This window comes from Penaeus chinensis, chromosome 7 (assembly GCF_019202785.1).
Source record: "Penaeus chinensis breed Huanghai No. 1 chromosome 7, ASM1920278v2, whole genome shotgun sequence".
Lineage (NCBI taxonomy): Eukaryota > Metazoa > Arthropoda > Malacostraca > Decapoda > Penaeidae > Penaeus > Penaeus chinensis.
Window position 1 is genome coordinate 35526322 of NC_061825.1, and position 22500 is coordinate 35548821.

A 22500-nucleotide genomic window follows, 5' to 3' on the forward strand; every position below is an offset into this window, starting at 1 on the left:
TTTCTTCCAGTTCAACCTTGACAAAGTTAACTTCTGTATCTACTTCTGCTTAGAAAAAAATTTATCATTTCTACAGCAAGAGCATTTCTTAGATTTTTAATTAAAATTGTAGTCTCGCATCTCACAGAATGGGAGACTGCTATACCACACTAATTAATCCATATATCACCTTAATCTTTTTTAATATACATTCAAGAAATTTTGTCTTTGTAGTCTAACACAATAGCACTAGGCACAAAGCGTAAATTTGCTCTCTCTGTTCTTTTTTAATCTATCATTTCCTAGATTCCTCTATTGACTCATCGGATTACGTCTCTTGCTATCCGCAATGTCCTGATTCATCTGAGCTCCGATTATACTGTGCATCCCATTGCAATGCATTGTAGGTGATTACAGTGAAACAGTGAATTGTTGCAGACATCATAGCTTAAATCTGTCTCCAATTGTGGGTTCACTTGAAAAAAAAGAAAAGAAAAAAAAAAACTAAAATAAATAATGAGCTGTTCAGACATTTTTAATCATTATGCTTGCCATAAAACTCATCTTTAAACTGTGAATTTGTCTGGTAACATCAATATCTGAAATATGAATCTGTAGTTTATCTGAGTTTATTTTCTGACATTTCTCTCTCCTTTTATTAAGTCTAATAACCTCAAAACAAATTGCAGCTCAAGTTTTACCAAGTGAATCCAATTCAATTTTGTCTTTTTATGTCTCTTTCTCTTTATGCAGTACTTCTATAATTCTGGTCATGAGATCAATTACATTAAAAGGTGTGATATGCTTCAAAACTTCTTTAATGCAATCTATTCACATTTTACTTTCCAAATTAAAGCCTTTTACAATTCTTTGCAACTTTCAAGATTCTCAAATTCTTATGTGACAATCAAAATTTAAAAGAAACTTTATTCCAACTCTGAACTACTATATATTGATTTTTTTCTATTTGCAACATTCCCCCCCAACCAGCCTTCTAAAGAGGATTTCAACCAAAGGATTAGTCTGACCATTAGTATCTCCTTTCCCTGGTAATATTATTCTCTTTTTTCTATCTTAATCATTCAACTTCCTTTCTTTTTTCTTCCTTTTATCATAAACAAAAAAAAAATTCTTTCATCTGCCTTGGAAAAACTACATTCCAAAAGTACATATCAAAAGACAGTGGAAGCAAAGACATTGCAAAACTTTCCAAAACAGAGAGCTCAGAAGGAGAAAGACAGAGAGGGAGATCGAGACGGAGAGACAGAGAAACGGACAGAGACAGAGAAAAACAGAGAGAGATGGAAACAGAGAAACGGGGAGACGGACAGACCCAACATGTGCGTGAAACCTGTTATCGCAGCACCCGAGAGGGGGAAGAGTAGAGAAGCACATCAGCTCAACATCCAACATGACAACATTGAGAGACCCGTGCTCAGTCCTAACAGCAACACAAAAAACAACTTCCAACAAGGTCTGGTGGTGTGGATCATCTGTTGAGTCACCAGCTTGGAGGGAGAACAGACACAGAGTGTTTACTAACCAAAGGAAGCACACAATGACTTGCGCAAGAGAGGTGTAACGGCTGCACAGTTAAGAGAAGTTTTATTTCTTTTTAAGTACGAGGAATCTTTATCTTTTTACTCTTTTTACATACTTTCCAAAAATGTGAGACAATTGGCACACTCAGGATAAAGATTAGGACAATGTACAGTATTGTTTTACTATTGTTAATTTTTCCCTTTGTCTTTTATGAGGTCTATGTACTTCCATCTGATGAACTGATAGAGAGACAAATAACACTGCAATTAATCAATGCATTTCTCAAAAGCTCATGGATAAACTTTACCATTAAACACTCCAGTAATAAATACTGTACATCTTTGTTTTACTCTAATAAAAGACTACTGCTAAAGAGTGTTGGATTTTAGACAATGAAAACACCAAAGAAATAGTTGTACTCAAAGTGAAGTAGGAAATTCATCTCAGCTCATGAAAAAAAGTATATATATATAAAATATCTCTATATATACACAACCTGTTCTGCCTCCACAACACTCACACCAAGGATTTATAAATATATATAAATATAAATAAAGATTTTTTTTTTTTACACACACTGCACAACCACAGGCAGACACAACAATTCCTACCTCAGAGTCGACATTAGGTGAGAGCTCCTGGGGGTCATAGTCATACATGGCTATCATCTTCTTGACAGGCATGTTCGCATAGATGTCCCCCCAGCGGTCACCCTGGTGCCGTCGGCCCACTGAGCCATCCCTCCTTCGCCGTCCTCCTTCTGACTCTTTTAGCAGTTCCTGGGCCACGCGGTCATCATCAACCTGCCGAGAGGATCTAAGTCGAGGATTTGTGGAATTTTGCAGGGAAAGATACAACTTTGGTGTGTGTGTGTGTGTGTGTGTGTGTGTGTGTGTGTGTGTGTGTGTGTGTGTGTGTGTGTGTGTGTGTGTGTGTGTTTGTGTGTGTGTTTGTGTGTGTGTGTGTGTGTGTGTGTGTGTGTGTGTGTGTGTGTGTGTGTGTGTGTGTGTGTGTGTGTGTGTGTGTGTGTGTGTGTGTTTGTGTGTGTGTGTGTGTGTGTGTACTTACTTAGTAAATATGTATATATCTAGTGCAATCTTTTTTTTTTAATAAACTCATGGAAAGTTACGTAAAGATTTATATTGTAAATATACAGAGGAAAATTTACTGAAGCCATTTACTGCATTATCACACAAATAAAACAGCAAAGAAAAGAGCAAGAACACACATGAATAAGTGTCTTCTTGCTCTTCCCTTCATTGTTTTATTTACTACTTGTTCAGAATGAATCCCTCACAGTATATCACATACACTGAAAGTCATGTCCTTATTGTTTTGAGAAATAAATGTTTCAGACAATATCATTCTTTAATACAACACTATGGTTAGAATGTAATGTGAATATATATGGCAATACATTTTCCACTAATATTTCTACAAAATAAGGAATTTTTAGGAAATCATAAATGTGAAGTTATATGACCCTTTTTCTTCCTGTGCAACTCAAACAACAAAAACAATTATAAATCCATAAATAGTGTGTATGTTCCTTACAGCACACTACAAATGGCAACCATGATAGTAGAATGAACAAATTTAATCATACACAAATTTTGTCTAATCTATTGATATTATCTGTTATGTATTCACAAATGAATGTTGTTAATATGCAATACTACTAATTACCGGCAATATAGTACTGTAATGTGCTTACTACACTACTGATATACGTGTAACAACTTATTAAAACAACACTAATAACAGCAATAGTAATAAATATACAAAGCCCCCATAAAGGAAATTACTGCATTATTGTAGCAAACAACTTTGAACCTAAAAAAAAAAAAAATTACAAGCTAATTTGCAATTACAACTCAAAAGTGCTAATTTTTGGTTTCCATACAACTCCAAGTGATACTCGTATGCAATCAGTTGGTGCTATTTTTCTTTTGTTTCTTTTCTGTTATAACCGAATTCTTCCTCTTACCCCTGTTATCGCTTTTGTGTTAGTCGCCTGCAAACAAAAAAAACAGCTGACAAATCTGAATTGCACAGAATGAATTATAGAAAACTTAAGACTTAGCCAAATTAATTTATCCATTCAGTCTCTTTATCATTATTCCTTAAAAGCTCAATTTCAATTTCAATTTCATTAAACTATTCTCCATCCGCGAAGTCCGACGCAAAAGCCTGGCACCGCCCAAGATAACTGAACATTAATGGAGCATAGTAATCATTACCAAATATTGGCTAGTTGGCAAGTGACGTTGGATTTGGCCGGTTCCACGACCTGCCCGTCGGACTCATTCTTCCCTTGGCCTCTCTCCTTGCTGTCATTCCTCTTGGTTTCAATATATTTTGAGGATGGAGATTGTATTTTTCAACGCCTATGAGAGCCCACTTGTTGCCGTGTGGTGAGAGCCCCGACTTTTGGCTTCTTGGCTTCTCATATGCTTTGATCTTTCCCGTAAGTAGGACTAATGCTAGGTACTCGGCGTGTTCACAAAACAGGGCGACCTCATGCGCGTTTCATCATTGTTTCCAGTCTCGAGGTTACGGCTCGTCCTGTCTTTCTCCGATCTCTACTTTTGTTTTTTCTCTCTATTCCTTTCTCCGTTTCCTCTTCATTCTCCTCCTCTTTCATCAGGTCTCTTCACTCGGAATTCATTCCCAATCATTCCGAATCACTTGGGGCTGACTTATCAAGAATCGATCCCCTGCATTCCTCCCTCTCCGGTGATGACGCCTCGATGACGACTACCAGCTGGATCCTCCCTTAGATACCCATGTGTGCTTCCCTGTTTTCTTCGCCCCATTATTTTCTTCTCCGACTGTTACACTAGATATTAGCGTTAGACATCGTGGATAGTGAATGGAATTGAAGGGATGGAAAACATTATTTTTTTCTGTCCACAGACCTCTAGAAGTCGGTATATTCTAGTCACGTGCGCTGCCGCTCTTATTATTCAGTCGAACGATTTTTAACTTGTTGCTCCAGGTACGCGGATGAAAGAGTGGTTGGAGGTGGACAGAAAGGAAGGCATGGGGAGAGGGTGGAAGGAAGTGGATAAAAAGGGGAGCATGGGGAGAGAGGGTGGAAGGAAGTGGGTAGAAAGGGGAGCATGGGGAGCGAGGGTGGAGGGAAGTTGGGAGGTAGAGGAGCACGGGGAGAGAATGGTAAGAAGTAGGGAGAAGATGGTAGGCCTTGGGTAGAAGAGGGAACACGGAGAGAGGGAGGAATGATGTGAGGGAACAAGGGAGCATGGAGAGAGGGTGGTAGGAATTGGGGATTCGAAGGATCATGGGGAGAGGGTCGTTGGAAGCGGAGAGGTACAGAGCACGGGGTAAGGATGGCAAGACAATTCAACATGGGGAGAGGGAATTGATAGAGTGGGAGATAGCGAATGAACTCCTTTGACGTTCACTATTGGTAAAGCTCCGCCTACATCTTTCATTCATGTGTATTTCAGTCCGCTCATAACAGTCGCCTAACCTGCCAGGCTTTTGCTCCGGACTTCAACGGACAGCATGTAGTTTTTCATCCGCCAAACTCTCCAATGTTAATTAAAATTGACTTGGCTCATGAGATCTGTATCGAGTCAACATGGGTCACTACGATTAAACTGTATTTAGAATAAAATAACTTTGTTTTCTCTCAATTAATGTATACCCAAACTGATTATTTATTTGTTACAAAATTGTAACAACTGGTATTAATTAAAACATTAAAAACATATCTAACAGAATAAACCCACTTAAATGTCAAAAAAAATATTTTGTTGACTCAGTACAAAAATACCAGGAATAATGCCTTGGAAATATTCACCATACTTAATACTTCAATTAAGATCACTACTTATCTTTTTTAAAATATTTTTTTTGTAAATTATTTCTAGCGTGTAATTTATTTATCTTGTCAAATTCCTCTTGAGGGCTAAGGATCTGATCTTTTATATTTCATTTAATAACACGTAAAGGTAAATCAAACATAGAGGTATGATGAAATTCATGAAGACAAAACAGTAGAAACTAAACATAAACTAAAGAAAATATATTACATTTGTGTATCTTTCTATCAGTCAAAATTAAAATCTAAGCTGTCATGAATAGGTTTTGGATAAACGGTTCCACCAAATAAAAAAAAAAAAAAATACATATATAAACATATACATACATATATACATATACATAAATATATATATATACATATATATATATATATATATATATATATATATATATATATATATTGGGTGCATTAGTTCGGGGATGATCTTATCAGAGGCTACATAACCCTATCTCTCCACAACACGAGCCATGAGGCCCCAACGGCCGCTCGCCCGCCCGGATGCCCCTGGGGCAGCACCGAGCCCCCTGAGCCCTCGGTCGGAATCCCCGTCGCCCTAGCCCGGCCTTACCTGCACCTCGGACACCATGTTGCAGGGGACGTATCCGTGCCTGCCGCCCAGCTCGCCCCAGTAGAAGCCGTCGGGGTCCTTGTCTCCGGTGACCTGGATGAGCTGGCCCTCGCGGAAGCCCAGCTCCTCGTCGCAGGCGTCGGGGTTCGGGCTCATGGTGGGCGGGTCGTAGTCGAACAGCGCCACGAAGATGCGCGTGTGCTGCTCGCCCTGGCCGCCGCCGCCGCGCCCGCCGCCGCGCCCCTCGCCTCTGCCGCCAGGGTAGTCGCGCCCGTACTCGCCCCGGTGCCGCCCGTCGCCCTCGTAGCGGTCGCGCATGTCCCTCGGGTCCCTGGGGTCCCGATGGGCGTGCGGGTCCCGCATGTGGGGGTCCCGTCTGTCGCGGAGGTCTCTGGGGTCGCGGCCGTCGCGGTAGTGCTGGTCGCGGGGGTCCCTCACGTCCCGGGGGTCCCTGGGGTCGCGCATCATGGGCCGGTTGTGGTGAGGCGGGGGAGGGGGTCGCCCGCGCTCCAGGTGCGACCGCGGGGGCGCGCTGCGGGGGTCGAAGCGCCCGCGGCCGCCCTGGTTCACATCGTAGTCGTCCTCGAGCGGCTGGTGGCTTTCGCTGGCTGGGTCTTTGGTTATTTCTGTAGAAAAGGGTTCAGTAATTCACAGCCCAGAAAAAATGGACTTCAGATGAAATGCTAGTCTACCATTACTTTACAAGCCTGAGATTAACTCGAAGAGCCTAAACGTCAGTGTTAATCGCGAGCCCAAGTCTGCTCTACTAAAACTAACAAATACACCCGTGAGGCAGACAAACTATATATCTACAACATTCTAATAGTTGCCTTGCTACATTAAGAACGATTTGCTAAAGCCATTAAAGACTCATACCAATTCAGATCATCAACATAATGCAAGAAAGAAAAAATACTCCGCAATCCTAATTGGGCATTCGGTCAAGTGCACTAAGACTACCGAAATATTGCAAATCTAGACAATGGTTATTAAACTAGGCAATGGTTGGTAATTTAAGTAATGGTTAGTAAACTAGGCAATGGTAAGTAATCTAAGTATTGGTTAGTAATCTAGGTATTGGTTAGTAATCTAGACATTGGTAAGCAACCTAGGTACTGGTGGCTACGCTATCACTGTGACAATATGTCTCATTCACAGTTAGGGGAATGTATGTGCTTTGCTCCGTGGGATTGGTACGTTTCATCAAATTATCGAAAAAAAGGAATGAGTGTCATAAAACGTTACATTTTTGTGGGGGGGGGGGGGTGAAAGTGACCCATATGAAAGTAATTCAACATAGGTAAAAAAATATATATATATATAGATATATATATATAAAATAACGAGGGAAAATGAGTGAAAATTCAACAAATCCACAGCATCAGTGAAGGGGAATGATATAAGAGGAACAGGGGAAAAAATCAAAACTTATTTAGCGGATGTGCAAGAGTGATGTATGACAGGGTGCTAAAAAAAACAGCCGAATATGTGCAGCCTTGCATATGCAATCCCTGCAGGACGGTCGCTCTAGCAGGTCCCTTTGCAAAATGACATCTGGCAATGCAAATAACGCAGGGGAAACCACGCACGACAAACAATCCTGGGGAAGGGGAGGGGGAGGCTCTGAAGGAGGTATATCTAGAAAACACCATCTGCGGGGAGGGAGAGAGGGGGGTGGGGAGAGGAACTACCCGTAGGATACCAGTGGCAGGAAGTAGACTAGGGAAATGGGAAAAGGGAAGACATACTGACAGCCAATTCCCCCAAACTATTTACCAAAAGGCATCTGGGGGAAGTTGTTAAGATAAGGGGGGATGTTAAGGACAAGCAACACTGAGAGCTATGCACGGGCTGATAAACAGTACTTGACGTGCAAAGGGTAAATAACGTACTTTCTATCCGTCCTTACGAAATGCAAACCTTTTAAAGGACATCCAAGCTCATTTTACCGAGCTATTTCCCTCACATAAAGTAAACATCATTTATGCAAAACTATGTACCATAATCTCTTAATAAAGAGACTTGTTATGCCTTTGAACAGGATCCTAATGAATCATCGGTGTAAAGAGAACTCAGAACTAAAATTTATGTGACAGTTCACAACAAAGTGATGTGGTTAAACCATTGGGGAAGGAAATGATGGGAAATGTGTTATCATTCTCACTCCATTGCAAAAATAATCCTTTCTTTAAAGTGAAAGAAATGAAGAAAAAAACAACAACACAAGTACAATTGCGAGCTTCCATTCAAATTAAGAAATATATGCTTCTTTGATTTTTTTTTAATTATGAATAAATGCAATATATTACAGCCAATTACGGTATATGTATGTTCTATATTAAATTTTGACTAAAACGTTTACAAAACAAGGGAAAAAAATACAAAAAAAAAGGAACCAAATCCCAGTGAAGAATAATAAAAGTTCCCGCCAAAATTCCTGATTAAAAAAAAGAAGAAAAGGAATAATAATAATAAAAAAAAAAAAGAAGAAGACAGCATAAGGAATTTTGAGATGAACCCCGAAGCACGAATTTCCTTCAAAATTCCCTTTTTTTTTTGTTGTTTAAACCTTGTGATAACGTAACGAATACTTACGTCTGGCACGGGAGACGCCTTTGCCTGGTAGGGGAAAGAGACATTTCAGCCTTGGACACAAACATGAAAGTGACAAACTCAAAACATAAAAATTAAATAAACAATTGAGAAAAAAAAAACAGAGATTATTATGAAAGAAAATAGCATACTGTCATAGTAGTAAAAAGTTCTTTGAGCTAGAGAAATGATTGAGTATATATGAACGAGTGCTATAACAGGACATACAAGAGTGAGTAACACTTCTCTGCTGTGGTTGCTGAAGCCAAGAATTAGAAGAGCAGAGACCAGAATAAAGAACAAAGAGAGTACACGTGAAAAGTATTGCAGAGACTGCACTGTAAGAGACAAGACTGTTGTTTATATAATAGTGATAATGATTAAAAAAAATGTAAATAAAACGGACAACAACAATGGCAATGATTACCTCCACTACCTGGTTATGGAGTAAACAAATATGTAAATCACAACAAGGCATAGACATTGAGTATCTCCAAAAGAGAACAGCAATGACGAAAAAAAAAAAAAAAAAAAAAAAATCACTGACAACAGTAATAACGAACAAGACGGGATATTGATTAGCTCCTCGGCCATTACACTATAATTTTTATTTAAATATCGCTTTCTCTTTAATCGATACTCAATGTTATTCATCTGATATACACACTGACTGGTTGCTCGGCCTCTCTATCATGCCTCTATCTACAAACAAAGCCTCAGTTGCCGTTAAGTATTTACACAATGTCCGTCTGGGGTTCACAAGATGGTCAAGAAACTACCATTTATGTTAATTATATTTGGTTAATATATGGCGGAGGAAAGAAAGAAAAAAAAAGAAGAAAAGAATGATCTTGGATCAATAATATATATACATATTTTTATATAAGGAAATGGCAAGGAAATATTTGTATCCTATTTACACATGGTAGTCACAAAGTCGTGATTTGATCAAATGTAAAACTAAGTCCATATTTAGCCTGGGTAATGGTAATGGCAAAGAGCGAGTAAATAATTAGTATTGAATGGGTGGGCACATAGTAACGATTTAATTCAGTGATATTGTAAACGTAACTTAGAGTGAGAAAAGACTATCACAGAAAAATTAAAACACAGTAGTTACAAAGGTACAAACTAAAGGTTGGACATTCCTTTCAAATATATATATATATATATATATTTTTTTTTTTTTTTTTTTTTTTTTTTTTTCCAACAGGAATCTCAAGCCATCATGTCTTGTCAATTTCAACTCGTGGCAACAACAGGTAAAAGCGAGAGGCCGAACATCCACTGAGTTTGAATCCACACATTGCATCTGTGTGTGTGTGTGTGTGTGTGTGTGTGTGTGTGTGTGTGTGTGTGTGTGTGTGTGTGTGTGTGTGTGTGTGTGTGTGTGTGTGTGTGTGTGCGCGCGCGCGCGCGTGTGTGTGTGTGTAAGCGCGCTTGTACTTGTTTACACGTGTGTACATGCGCAGTCCCACTTAAAATACCTGTATTAGATACCACGCAATGAACACCACATTCAACATTCACTGCACATACAAACGATTCATTACACGCTGTAACAATCAACGAAGATAAAACCCAGTCAGAAAAAAACTCACTTATTTAATTATTTTATTAAAATCTTGCAATTACGTTTGAAAGCAATAGCTAACTGGGCATTATAGTCGTTGCAAAGCCAGCAATAGTATTAAGTGCGAAATGGCAGTTATTTGCGAGAAAGTGTGCAACAATGAGAGAGAGAAAAAGGAACATGGAAATTCATATATAGATTAAGAGAGAAAAAAACACATAGTTGAGTTCCAAGGAAATACTTCCAAAAAAGTCGAGTCTGTGAGGGGAAAAATATACAGATCTATTCCCTCGGAGTTCTACAATAGACATCGTCAAAGATCTTACACTTCTACAATAAATATATATATGTTTTAAAAATTTTCTTTATCATACCGATATCATCATGTTAGAAGCATCGGTAATATAAACTGTATCTTCTATTGTCTTATTCATATCCTTAATAATTAGTTCTCACCACTAGTAAAAAAGAGTAGCAGTTATATTAACACTACGTTGTCAGAATATTCAATAAATGCACAATAACAATTCGCCAATGCTACACCTACGTTTTATCATGAATCATATAAAACTACTTTCCAAAATATCCAATAGTATTCTACAAAGAGACAGCTAAAGAAAGATATTCCTTTTCTTTTTAAATACATGTAAAGTATTACGAAATCTATCAAAAGTCTTTTCTAAGAGAAAAAAACAAACAAACAAACTAAGAAACTGCATCTTGAAGGGGGGATTCCATTCACAAAAAAAATAATCGAATTCAAAAATAGGTGTAAAGAAACTATGTACAAATTTGTTGCTTGTTCATTATGGACGACCAGCATTCGTTACCTTTCAACTGACCTATTGTATTGAATAAAGAGCTAGAGAGCCTGGCGAGGCCGCTTCTCGCTGGGCCTGCCCGTGGAGGCCGCAAGTGTGAGGGGAGAGGGGGGGAAGAGGGGAGAGAAAGAAGAGAAGGGGAGTCATATTTTAATATTTTGCTGAGACGTTAAATCAAGAAAAAAAGGAATGAGTGGTAAGTAATCTCAAATAATAATAATAATGGTAGTAATAATAATAATGGTAGTAGTAGTAGTAATAATAATAATAATAATAATAATAATATAGTGCACTGTAGAGGAACTTCTATAAATTATGACAAAAGGAATCTATTGTGGAATATAATGCTAAATTTTTCTGCCTTTTGTTAGCTAAGTTATATTGAATCATGTTAATCCTTGCAACTTGCTATCTAAGTACACTTTTTATGGTGATTTCCCAAGAACTTGACTGAGAAAGGAAATATGACCTCATGAGTTGCGTGTATGCCAAGCAAGAGTCCGCAAGTGTTCTGTGATCAGCAGTATAGACTGAGCGGCAGCAGGTGAGCAGAAGGAACGCGAGGGAGGCAGCGGTGCGGCGGCGGTCCCCTCGCGCCCAGGCATGCTCGCCCGCCTCGCCTCCTCACGCGGGCGTGCGAGGGTCGTGGGCGGCTGGGCGGGGAGAGGAGGCTGGCGCACGCCGCGTGACTCACCTATAGCGGGGATGGACGTCTGCGGGGCCATCTGGCCCTGCTGGTGGCCCGGGTAGATCTCCTTGTCGCTGAGGTTGTCCTCGTGCTCGAGGATGGTCTGGCCGAGGTGGTCCGTCCGCACGCCGGGCGCGGGGGCGCCGCGCCGGCCCAGCAGCCTGTCCCGCAGCCCGCTTGGCCCCGTCGGGCCGTGGTGGGGCCCCCCGGGCGGGCCGTGGTGCGGGCCGGGCGGGCCATGGTGGGGGCCGCCGAGGCCGTGGTGCGGGCCGGGCTTGTGGCCGTCGGCATGCATGTCCTGAAGGTGAGGAGGAGGGAGGGTGTGAATGCGAACCACGACTCCAGCGGGCAGCTACTGCCGGCCGCCTCGTGCACCTGGCGGCCGCTCCGCCCGCGCCCCGCTCCCCGGGCTTCCCCCGCCCGCCCCCGCCTCCCTCCCCCGTGCCCCCGGCCCCAATATTGATCTACAGGTCGCCCTGAAAATGACTACTTCACCCTACTTCCCGCCCCATCCACCCCACCCACCCTTCCCACCCGCCCCACCCATGCAGCCGGGCCTTCGGCAGAAAATAAACAAAAAAATAAACAAAACATCGCATGCAGTTTTAAACCTCCACTTACCAATAACGTTTCATTCTTCTTTCTTTCACAGACATACCTTAAATCAAGACAAAAAAAATAAAATAAAAATAAAAATAAACAAAACTGGCCCGGATATCCACTAAATGAGGGTAAAAAAAATAAAAAAATAAACAGAAACGAAACAAAAGACGCAGCCCAACCGTTTCCCACCACCAGACATAAAAAGGAAAATCAAAACAAAGCAAACAAAAATAACACGTGTGCACGAGAGAAAATAAAGATGCAAATAAAAAGAGAGAGAGAGAGGCAGAGGGAGAGAGTGCGCCGTCCTTTTCCTCTCTTCTGCCTCTTCGCTTCTCTCCTCTGTGTATCTTCTTTCTCTCGTTCTTTCTCCCTCTCTTCTTTGGCTGCCGACGTGGGGGGAGGAGGAGGAGGAGGAGGAGGAGGAGGAGGAGGAGGAGGAGGAGGAGGAGGAGGAGGAGGAGGAAGAGGAGGAGGAGGAGGAGGAGGAGTAAGAGAGGAGGAGGAGGAGGAGGAGGAGGAGGAGGAGGAGGAGGAGGAAGAGGAGGGGAAGGGGGAGGAGGAGGAGGAGGAGGAGGAGGAGGAGGAGGAGGAGGAGGAAGAGGGGGAGAAGGAGGAGGAGGGGAAAGGGGAGGAGGAGGAGGAGGAGGAGGAGGGGGAGAAGGAGGAGAAGGAGGAGGAGGAGGAGGAGGAGGAGGAGGAGGAGGAGGAGGAGGAGGAGGAGGAGGAGGAGGAGGAGGAGGGAGGGGGAACAAAAAGAGGAAGAGGAGGAGGAGGAGGAAGAGGGGGGGAAGGGGGAGGAGGAGGAGGAGGAGGAGGAGGAGGAGGAGGAGGAGGAGGAGGAGGAGGAGGAGGAGGAAGAGGGGGAGAAGGGGGAGGGGGAGGAGGAGGAGGAGGAGGAGGAGGAGGAGGAGGAGGAGGGGGAGGAGGAGGGGGAGGAGGAGGAGGGGGAGGAGGAGGGGGAGGAGGAGGGGGAGGAGGAGGAGGGGAGGAGGAGGAGGGGGAGGAGGAGGAGGGGGAGGAGGAGGGGGAGGAGGAGGAGGAGGGGGAGGAGGAGGAGGAGGAGGAGGGAGAAGGGAAGGAAGAGAAGGAGTAGGAAGAGGAAGAAGAAGAAGAAGAAGAAGAAGAAGGAGGAAGGGGAGGAAGGGGGGGAGGAGAAGGGGGAAGAAGAAGGAGGAAGGGGGGGAGGAGGAGGAGGAAGGGGAGGAAGGGGAGGAGCAGGAGTAGGAATGGGAAAAGCAGGCGTAGTAGCAGGAGCAGGAGTAGGAGCAGGAGCAGGAAAAAGCAGGAGGAGGAGCAGGAGCAGGAAAAAGCAGGAGGAGGAGCAGGAGCAGGAAAAAGCAGGAGGAGCAGGAGCAGGAAAGAGCAGGAGGAAGAGCTGGAGCAGGAAAAAGTAGGAGGAGGAGTAGGAGTAGGAAAAAGCAGGAGGAGGAGCAGGAGCAGGAAAAAGCAGGAGGAGGAGCAGGAGCAGGAAAGAGCAGGAGGAAGAGCTGGAGCAGGAAAAAGTAGGAGTAGGTGTAGGAGTAGGAAAAAGCAGGAGGAGCAGGAGCAGGAAAGAGCAGGAAAGAGCAGGAGGAGGAACAGGAGTAGGAAAAAGCAAGAGTAGGAGCAGGAGTAGGAAAAAGAAGGGGCAGGAGAAGGAGCAGGAGGAGGAAAAAGCAGGGGCAGGAGGAGGAGCAGGAGTAGGAAAGAGCAGGAGCAGGAGGAGGAGCAGAAGTAGGAAAGAGCAGGAGGAGGAAAAAGCAGGAGCAGGAGGAGGAAAGAGCAGGAGGAGGAAAGAGCAGGAGGAGGAGGAGGAGGAGGAAAAAGCAGGAGCAGGAGGAGCAGAAGGAGGAGCAGGAGGAGGAAAAAGCAGGAGGAGGAGCAGGAGTAGGAAAAAGCAGGGGCAGGAGGAGGAGGAGGAGGAGTAGGAGTAGGAAAAAGCAGGTGCAGGAGGGGGAGCAGGAGTAGCAAAGAGCAGGAGTAGGAGCAGGAGGAGGAAAAAGCAGGAGCAGGAGCAGGAGGAGGAGTAGGAAAGAGCAGGAGGAGCAGGAGTAGGAGCAGGAGGAGGAAAAAGCAGGAGCAGGAGAAGGAGCAGGAGGAAAAAGCAGGAGGAGCAGAGTAGGAGCAGGAGGAGGAAAAAGCAGAAGCAGGAGCAGGAGGAGGAGCAGGAGTAGGAAAAACCAGGGGCGGGAGGAGTAGGAGGAGCAGGAGCAGGAAAGAACAGGAGGAGGAGCTGGAAAAAGCAGGAGCAGGAGGTGGAGCATGAGCAGGAAAGAGCAGGAGGAGGCAAACCCCGTAGTTACCTCGTCAGACAACTCGGTCTCACTCTCCTCGGCGATATCAGACAGCTCCGACGGTCGGTCCATGTCTGAGTGCAACAGAGCCTCTTCTTCCTCTTCTAGCTGTCGGGAATGAGGGGAGAGGGAACTAAAGCAACCAAAATAAAAAATCAAATCAAAACTAAAACGGAAAACAAATCAAAAGACGATAAAAGGGGGGTGGGGGTAGGGGGGGATAATAAACGCATGAGAAGGAAATGAAGCAACGAAACTAAACGATAAAGAAACATAATTAGCGATAAAGGGAAAATAAATAAGATAAACGGGCGTAAATTATAAATGGGGATCTACTTAACAGCAAAGAGAAAATTACATGTAAAAAAAACTAAAAAAACTAAAGAAATAGGGAAATGCAAAATAACTGCCTAAAATACACAAACAAAATAAATGTATACATATAAAAAATAAGCGAAGTATGGTATATGATATATGATATATATGCCATGATATGAACAGAAGAAAATGGACAAAACTGCAAACAAAACAATAACAAAAACTCAAGACAAACGAACAAAACAAAGAAAATGATGAGCGCTTTTGAACACTAACTACGAAATGATGTTTTTGTTTCCCAAAATTTATGCAATGTTGTTGTTTCTGAGGATCCAGCTTGATGTTAGTCCAGCAATATGCTTGTTTGTGTATCGTGCAAATGTGTTTCTCATTTTTCCTTATTCTTTTTTTAAATAATTTCCATCCTCTTGTCGAGAATACTGTACATGATTTTTGGTTCTATTGATGGAAATTCTGAATAAAAAATCCTAAGTTTTATAAATACATTATCTACATTTTATCCTGTCCTTGATTTATATTCTTTCAAATAATATAAATATCTCGCTTTGCAATTGGAGTGTTTATCTGTTTATAAATGACAATATTAACAATTACTACTTTTCTTTAATCAATTAAGCCGTGTAATTCCCCATTTATTGTGTACCCGACATACACCATAAAATCGACTTGTGTGTGTAACGTGTTGACATGAAAAAAGCCTGAATGTTTGATGACCATGACAGTCATGGGCGATTGCATGACAGATAAAAAATAACCTTCACTTAAAACATGATTTTCCTAAATTCACATTCTGACAAATGACAATTTAGCAAAATGATCAAGAATATACATACGATATTCATATATTTCTTTTACAAAACTCACGTATATCTTAAGACACTTGATCCAATCCAATCAATATCCAGATGCAGTGTGTAAAAATCCCGTGACTGTAACAGCGTGTAAGCGTGTGTGTGCTATACAATACAGGTCCTCGTGGCTATGCATGTTAACCCGTGGATGTGTAGCTCATGTTCTCGTGTGCGTGCATGCCCGACTATGCGTCTGTGCCCTCGTGCATTTGCATGTGTGCCCAGGAATCACTGTGCTTTTGGTATTGCTTTCGTATAAGAGGTGAGAACGTGAAGGCGTGTTTCTTAATTGTCATTGCAACTCTATTCTGTTTCACGTCAAATTATTTCTGATTGACAACAATTTTAAGTCTTTCAGATCTTGTTCCATTCACTTCTTATCTATATCTTTACATATAATGATCTAATGACTATTATCGATCTTATTCATTGTATTATCATAATTCGTCCTTTTTGTCATTGTCACATTTAGTATTATTCGTATCAATATCATTGTGATTATTACTATTGCTTTTAATACAGCTGTTATCATTATCATCATTATCCTTATCTTTACTTTTTTATCATCACTGGTATTATTATTATCACTATCATTACTGATGTTATATTTTGAAGAAAGTGTGGCGTTTACTAGACATTGTACTTTTTTTTAACATCTCATTATCATTATCACTTTTAAACTAACAAAGTGTGTGCTGTGTCCGAATGGGTGTTCGAGGATTTTCTTCTGTATAAATCCGGTGTCCGAATATGCAGAGAGATGAAGTGACTGTGACGTGGGTGAGGTGGGTGAAGTCATGCAAAGAAAACAACAAATCAACAAACAGCAATGCTAAAAGAAGTGTATAAGACAACTCAAAAAACAAAAACAAACACACAAAAAAACAAAAAAACTAGGAAATGAAACAATAAAAGGGATTCCCAGTGACGGCATGAAGCTGGCGTGGACGTCTCAAAAGCTGAAAACAAAAGCACGGAAAAAAAAACAAAAAAGTAAAAAAAAAAACAAAAAAAAAAAAACGAAAAGAGGATTCCTTCATTCCTTCACGGTGTGACACTGCAGCATAACCCTCGGAGATTTTTTTTCTTTAATTTCTCTCTCTCTCTCTCTCTGTCTCTCTCTCTCTCTCTCTCTCTCTCTCTCTCTCTCTCTCTCTCTCTCTCTCTCTCTCTCTCTCTCTCTCTCTCTCTCTCTCTGTCTCTCTCATTCTTTCTTACTTTCCCAAACTATATCTCACCCTTACATTCGCCCTCACTCACTATCCCCCTTATCTCTCCCTCCTTCACTATCCCCCCTCTTCTCTCCCACTTTCCCTCTCCTTCTCCTTCTCCCTCTGTCTCACCTTCCCTCGGCCTCGTCCCCTAGCGAAGTGGCTGGGTATCTGGCTGGGCACGGAGTCTCCCGATACGCTGTCTCGGCTCTTCGTCCGCACCGTCACCTGCTTGGGCTCGAACCCGGGGATCTTCGTCAGGTCTATGAGCGCGTGGTCTCCTGTGGGTGGGTGGGTGGGTTTTGGGTGGGTGGGTGGGTTTTGGGCGGGTGGGAGGGATGGGAAAATGGTAGGGGGTGGTAAGGATGGGAGGATGGATGGAGGGAAGGGGGACAGGAAGCGAGTAAAAGAAAGGGGAGGTAGGGGGGCGTGGGGGACGGCAAGGGAGAGGAAGGAGGGGGAGGGATGAGAAGGTGTGTGGGGGGGGGGGGTACGAAGGTAGGAGGAATGATGGAGTTTGAAGGGAGGATGAGATGGGGGGAGGGAAGGAAAAAAAATGTGGTTAGTAGAATACTTTGATGTGCATGATACACTGATACACACACACACACACACACACACACACACACACACACACACACACACACACACACACACACACACACACACACACACACGTGTACGTACCCGTCGGACTCTCGACTTCGGTGACCTTCTTGCCGTCGGCGTAGACCGCGTATCCGGTGACCGGGGCGCCGTTGGACGTGCCGCCGGTGCTGTTGATGGTGACGGGCAGCCACGTGACGAGCAGCGAGCCATCCTGGGGGCCGGGCTCCACCTGCACGTCCACGGGGGGGTCCGGAAGCCCTGGGGGGAAGGGGGGGAACAGGTGCCAAACATCTGAGCCCATTTCGGCCTCGCGGGAAGGCAAGGGGGGTGGGGCTGTCTCGGAGCCTACGCGAGATACTCTAAACTCCTCGTTTTCCTGCTCTAACTAGCACTACTTCTTGTAAGATGCTTTCGGCAGAGATGTAAATATATGTAATAGTAAAAAAGTGTAAAACTACTAGCCGTATCTCCTGCTATCAAAAATTCCGGTAAAGCCATTGTCTCTAAGTGGGAGTCACTAGCTGGCATTCCTTGTAGCACTGCTGCCTAGGCTTAAGAATTGCTCAAGAAAACAAACAAACACATAACATTGCAGACTGATGTGAAGTGCTGCTTTTCTGCCTCTCTAACTTTTTTTAATATATAAGAATTCTACGCTCGCTTCTAACTGGTCGAGGCAAACTTTAAACCTTAAAAATACATGGGTAGTACATACAAACATACATACACGAAGTCAAACAGAATTATATACAAAATGAAGACGTAAAAAAAAAAAACACAAATCCGTGAACTAAACCAAAAAAATAAAACAAAATAACAAAAATCATAAATGAAATAAAAACATAAACAGTCATCAAGCATGCTAAATAAAAACACAATCCAAATAGTGATCATAATACTGCATGTCTCTATGCAACGGTGTGGTGCAAATAAATCAAGGAAAATCATAGTCATCGCACAACTCGTGGCGATCAGAGCTACACCACAGTCTCAATATAAAAGCCAGTTCATCACAAAGGTGTGTCACGTACAGAAGTGCCAGGCAACGAGGCACTCTTTGAACTATTCTCAGCTGCCAACGAATAAAAAAGAATACTGGGACGGATGAAGGTGAGTGTGCATGGTGGGTTAACGGACAAAATACCAGGCCTCGAGATATAAGGGTGAGGTAGGTTCTATGGGGAGGGGGGTCTGGGGGTGCTAGGTTCCAGAGATAAGGTTCTAAGTTTCTCAAAAGACTTGAGGTTTTGGGGACGGTGAAGGAGAGGGGATTCTGGCAAACCTAGAGGGGTTTTGGGTGATTAGGTTCAGGGGATCCAGGACCGGGTGACGCTCATTCGGGAAAATAAACGGGCTGCGATTGGATAGAGGACTGGATAAAGGATCAGTCTGGATATTCGTCTCCTGGGATTCCGTCCTACATCCGTGCTCTGTACACGTGCGAGTGCGTTGTGCCATGCCAGTGTTGGAACAAAATGGTTCTCTACACTAAGAACTGGTGGTGTAAAGTATGCCAATATCGTATGAAATAAATACATTCATGGTTTATATAGTTCTAAGATCAAATGAATTCTTTAAAATCGTGTTTTAGTCAAGTAAAAAGGTAAAAATGTCCCTTATATTTTTTCCCTTTTTACTTTTGCCAACACCAGTCCTTTGTGAATGGTCACGATTCCTAAACACAGGTGTGCTTCTTCCAGAGGCGAACTCACAAAATTTAAAACGAAAAAATGTCTAATTCAGTCCCCAAATTTTGAAGTTTACGTTACTCGAAAATAATAATAATAGTCTCTCTTGACTCATATATATACATATTTTTTTTTTTTTTTTTTTTTTACTTTCTTCTGCTTCATCTTTCTCAATTTCAATTTAGTCAAAACTAATCACCACCCTGGCAGAACTGCACAGGAGGTAGTTAAACATGACGTCCAATGTCCGTAGAGTTTTTATCCCTCTCCCAGCAGTCAAGTTCACCACTGGAACTTCAGCAAAACGGAGTAGTGCTAGGGTGAACCGAGTGGCTGATACTAAGGGTGAAAAAGGGGGCGAGAATAATGTGGGGAGGGAGGGTAAGGGAGGGATAGGGAAGTCAAGTCCGTACGAAGGGAAGGAAGAGGGTGGTAGGGAAGGGAGAGGGGTGGTAGGGGAGAGGGGTGGTAGGGAAGATGGGTAGGGGGGGGGGTAGAGAGGGGGGTGACGCGTCTCTGATTTCGAAGCTGCATATGTAATAGGACACTGATAAGATAAAGAGATAGGAAGAAGGACACGATAAGATAAAGAGATGGGGAAAAGGACACTGATGAGACAGAGACATGGAGGATGACGCTGCCAACATAAAGAGAGCGGAAAAGAGCCGTCCATAAGGGTGAATAAGATACGATAAAAGGGAAAGGGAGAAGGGGAGAGAGCACGCGAAATAAAAGGGCTGGAAACAGAGAACCTCTGACGCATTTTTAAACGCACGCTAGCAATCAAAAACCTATAAATAAATGAATCTTTATCATATTCAAATCTGAATCATTAGCAATCATACTTGCTAATATCATGATAGTTTTGATATCGCCAGTGGTTATATTATTATCATTAGTAGTAGTATGAATACCATAATTATGGCCTTCATTATGACCATAAATTCGTAATTTGATGTCAGTGTGCAAGATTTTAAAACATCGAAAAACAAGAAACTGTAAAATCCTCCTGCGTTTTGTCTAATTCGTAATTGAAAGGAAATTAAATTGATTTTATTTCTGCCTGACTCCTGCAATCACGCTTTCATTCACGAAGCTAAGAGGACGCATGTGTAGGGTAACGAGCACACATGTGTACGTGAAAGTGCTTGTGCGTAGTCAGTGTACGTGGATGTGTATCAGTGTCAGTGATATGGATGGGCTTACATATCTTTCCTGAATATCACCCAAGAAAGTGCGTATCCACGTCCCATTAATAAAATGTGCGTGCGTGTCTGTATGTGCGAACGTGTGTGACCGTGTACGTGCCTCATCTGTGCAAGCGTGTGCGAGTCTGCCTGAGCGACTGTGTCCGTGCCTGTCTATACGAGTGTATACGAGTGTTTACAAGCCTACCTGAGCGAGTGCATGACTAGTCTATCTTGTGCCTTGTGCGAGTGTGTGCGCGAGTTTGCCTGGCGTGCGTGTGTATGTCCAAATAACTCGACCGGACCAAAAATAACTCTCTAATGGTCTGGATCCGAGACATTACATCAAAGAGAGAGGTTCCGTGTCTCAGACGAAGTTCGGGGCAATCTGGAGACTGTGATTCCGCGGGGAGGAATAAAAAAATGGAGGAGCAAAATCGAGAGAAAGGGGATAGATGAGATAAAGGAGGAAGAGGAGGAAGAGGAGGAGGAGGAGGAAAAGGAGGAGGAAAAGGAGGAGGAAGAGGAGGAGGAAGAGGAAAAGGAGGAGGAAGAGGAAGAAGAGGAGGAAGAGCAAGAGGAGGAAGGGAAGGAGAAAGAGGGGAGGAAGAGGAAGAGGAAGATGAAGAGGAAGAGGGAGAAGACGAAGAAAAGAAGGCGGAAAAGAGAGGAAAAGGAAAAAGAGGAGGAAAAGAGAAGGCGAGCAAAGAAGGGGAAGAAACAGAATGTGGAGGAGGAGAAAGCAAGAAAAAAACATTTTTTTTTAGATACAGACATATCCATTGGGGAATGGGAATTTCAAGATTTTTAAAAAATGAGAGACCAATCTGATAAAAGACACGACGAATCAAACCACTGAAGGAGAAATATCAGACCGGAAAAAAAAGAGTAAGAGATTCAGAAAGAGCAAGAAAAAAAAGGTGTCGGGTCTTTTCGAAAAGCGACCTCGCGTCACATGAGGGGCGCCGCACCCTTAAAGAAGATAGAAATGACAAAAGCCTCGCAGAGTACTATGAGGGGGGGGGGAATGGGAGAGGGGGGGTAAGAGGGAGGGGGACACCTCACCGTCACACAGGAGGGTATTCGGGGCACCTTGGAAGGGGGCGAAGGGGGAGGGAGGGGGAGGGGAGAGAGATGTGAGGAGCGGGGGGCAGCTGTGGTGATTCTTCTATTAACATAAATATATACATATATATATTATATATATATTACATAAAATACTAATTCGCTAATTTTCCTCGCAAGAAATATCCATAAAACATAATTCTAATTTACACACGTCATCACCTTCAACAACACCAGCTCCCCCCTATCCTTCCCTCACGTGTTCCCTCTTCCCTCCCCTCCCCCCCACCTCCCCACGACCGCAATAACCCCTGGCTAAGCCCCATTCTGAGCACCGTGTTAAGCTGGTGTGGAGTGCGGCCTACGAGTGAGTTTTAAGTCGCTGTGCTAGCAAAATGACGCAACTTGAATGTCTTTTGTTTTTGTCTTTATTTACTTTTTTTCTATTTATTTATTTTTTTTTTTTTTCGTTGCTTGGAGGGTGGGGAAGGTTCATCATCAAAGCTATAATTTGTTTTCTTCTCTGGGCTCCGAGAAGATAAATTAACAGAAAGTCTAAGAAAATTGAATTCGATCGTTATCGACACTTGAAAATGATTATCAAACATTATCTGCATCTGACGCAGGAACTAATATAACCGATACTGATACAAAAAACGGTTAAATACAATCGCAAACCAACGAACAACAGCAACAACAAAATAACCTTCCTTCTTGAACCCATTATCCGGTTTTACCACCAATCAAAACAAACCCCGGTATTACACAAGCCAGCGGTCAGATTGCTAAGCACAGCCTGAAAAGTGAGGGGAAGAGGGAGGGACAAAATTCGAAAACTGGGAAAAGTACTTTATTGGGGTGATCGGATGGGGAGAAAAGGGGGGGATAATATGAAGGGGAAAGGGGGAATACAGGGGAGGGGGGGGGGGGCCGGCGTGGCCACAACATGCCGCAGGTGCGTGTGAGAGCTGGGGTCAGCAAAAACGTCATGAGTCATACCCAGTTGTTTACCTTTTGGATCTGTTAGGACAAAGAAAGAGAAGAGGGCGGTTAGAATG

At 42.9% G+C, this 22500-nt stretch overlaps 1 protein-coding gene across 17 annotated transcripts in view; it reads right to left on the reverse strand.

Moving 5' to 3' along the window:
- Nucleotides 1-22500, reverse strand: part of LOC125027323 (RIMS-binding protein 2-like) — a 138129-nt gene that overhangs the window by 45257 nt on the left and 70372 nt on the right. For 13 of the 17 annotated variants that reach the window (XM_047616325.1, XM_047616328.1, XM_047616329.1 and 10 more), the window contains 8 exons: nucleotides 22454-22462; nucleotides 17581-17760; nucleotides 17026-17174; nucleotides 14502-14600; nucleotides 11620-11911; nucleotides 8535-8558; nucleotides 5940-6565; nucleotides 2133-2324 (listed from right to left, as the gene is read on the reverse strand). In XM_047616325.1, the coding sequence (XP_047472281.1) occupies nucleotides 2133-2324; nucleotides 5940-6565; nucleotides 8535-8558; nucleotides 11620-11911; nucleotides 14502-14600; nucleotides 17026-17174; nucleotides 17581-17760; nucleotides 22454-22462 (1571 nt within the window). The remainder of the gene's footprint in view (nucleotides 1-2132; nucleotides 2325-5939; nucleotides 6566-8534; nucleotides 8559-11619; nucleotides 11912-14501; nucleotides 14601-17025; nucleotides 17175-17580; nucleotides 17761-22453; nucleotides 22463-22500) is intronic. The other 4 variants (XM_047616341.1, XM_047616326.1, XM_047616330.1 and 1 more) reach the window with 3 other exon arrangements.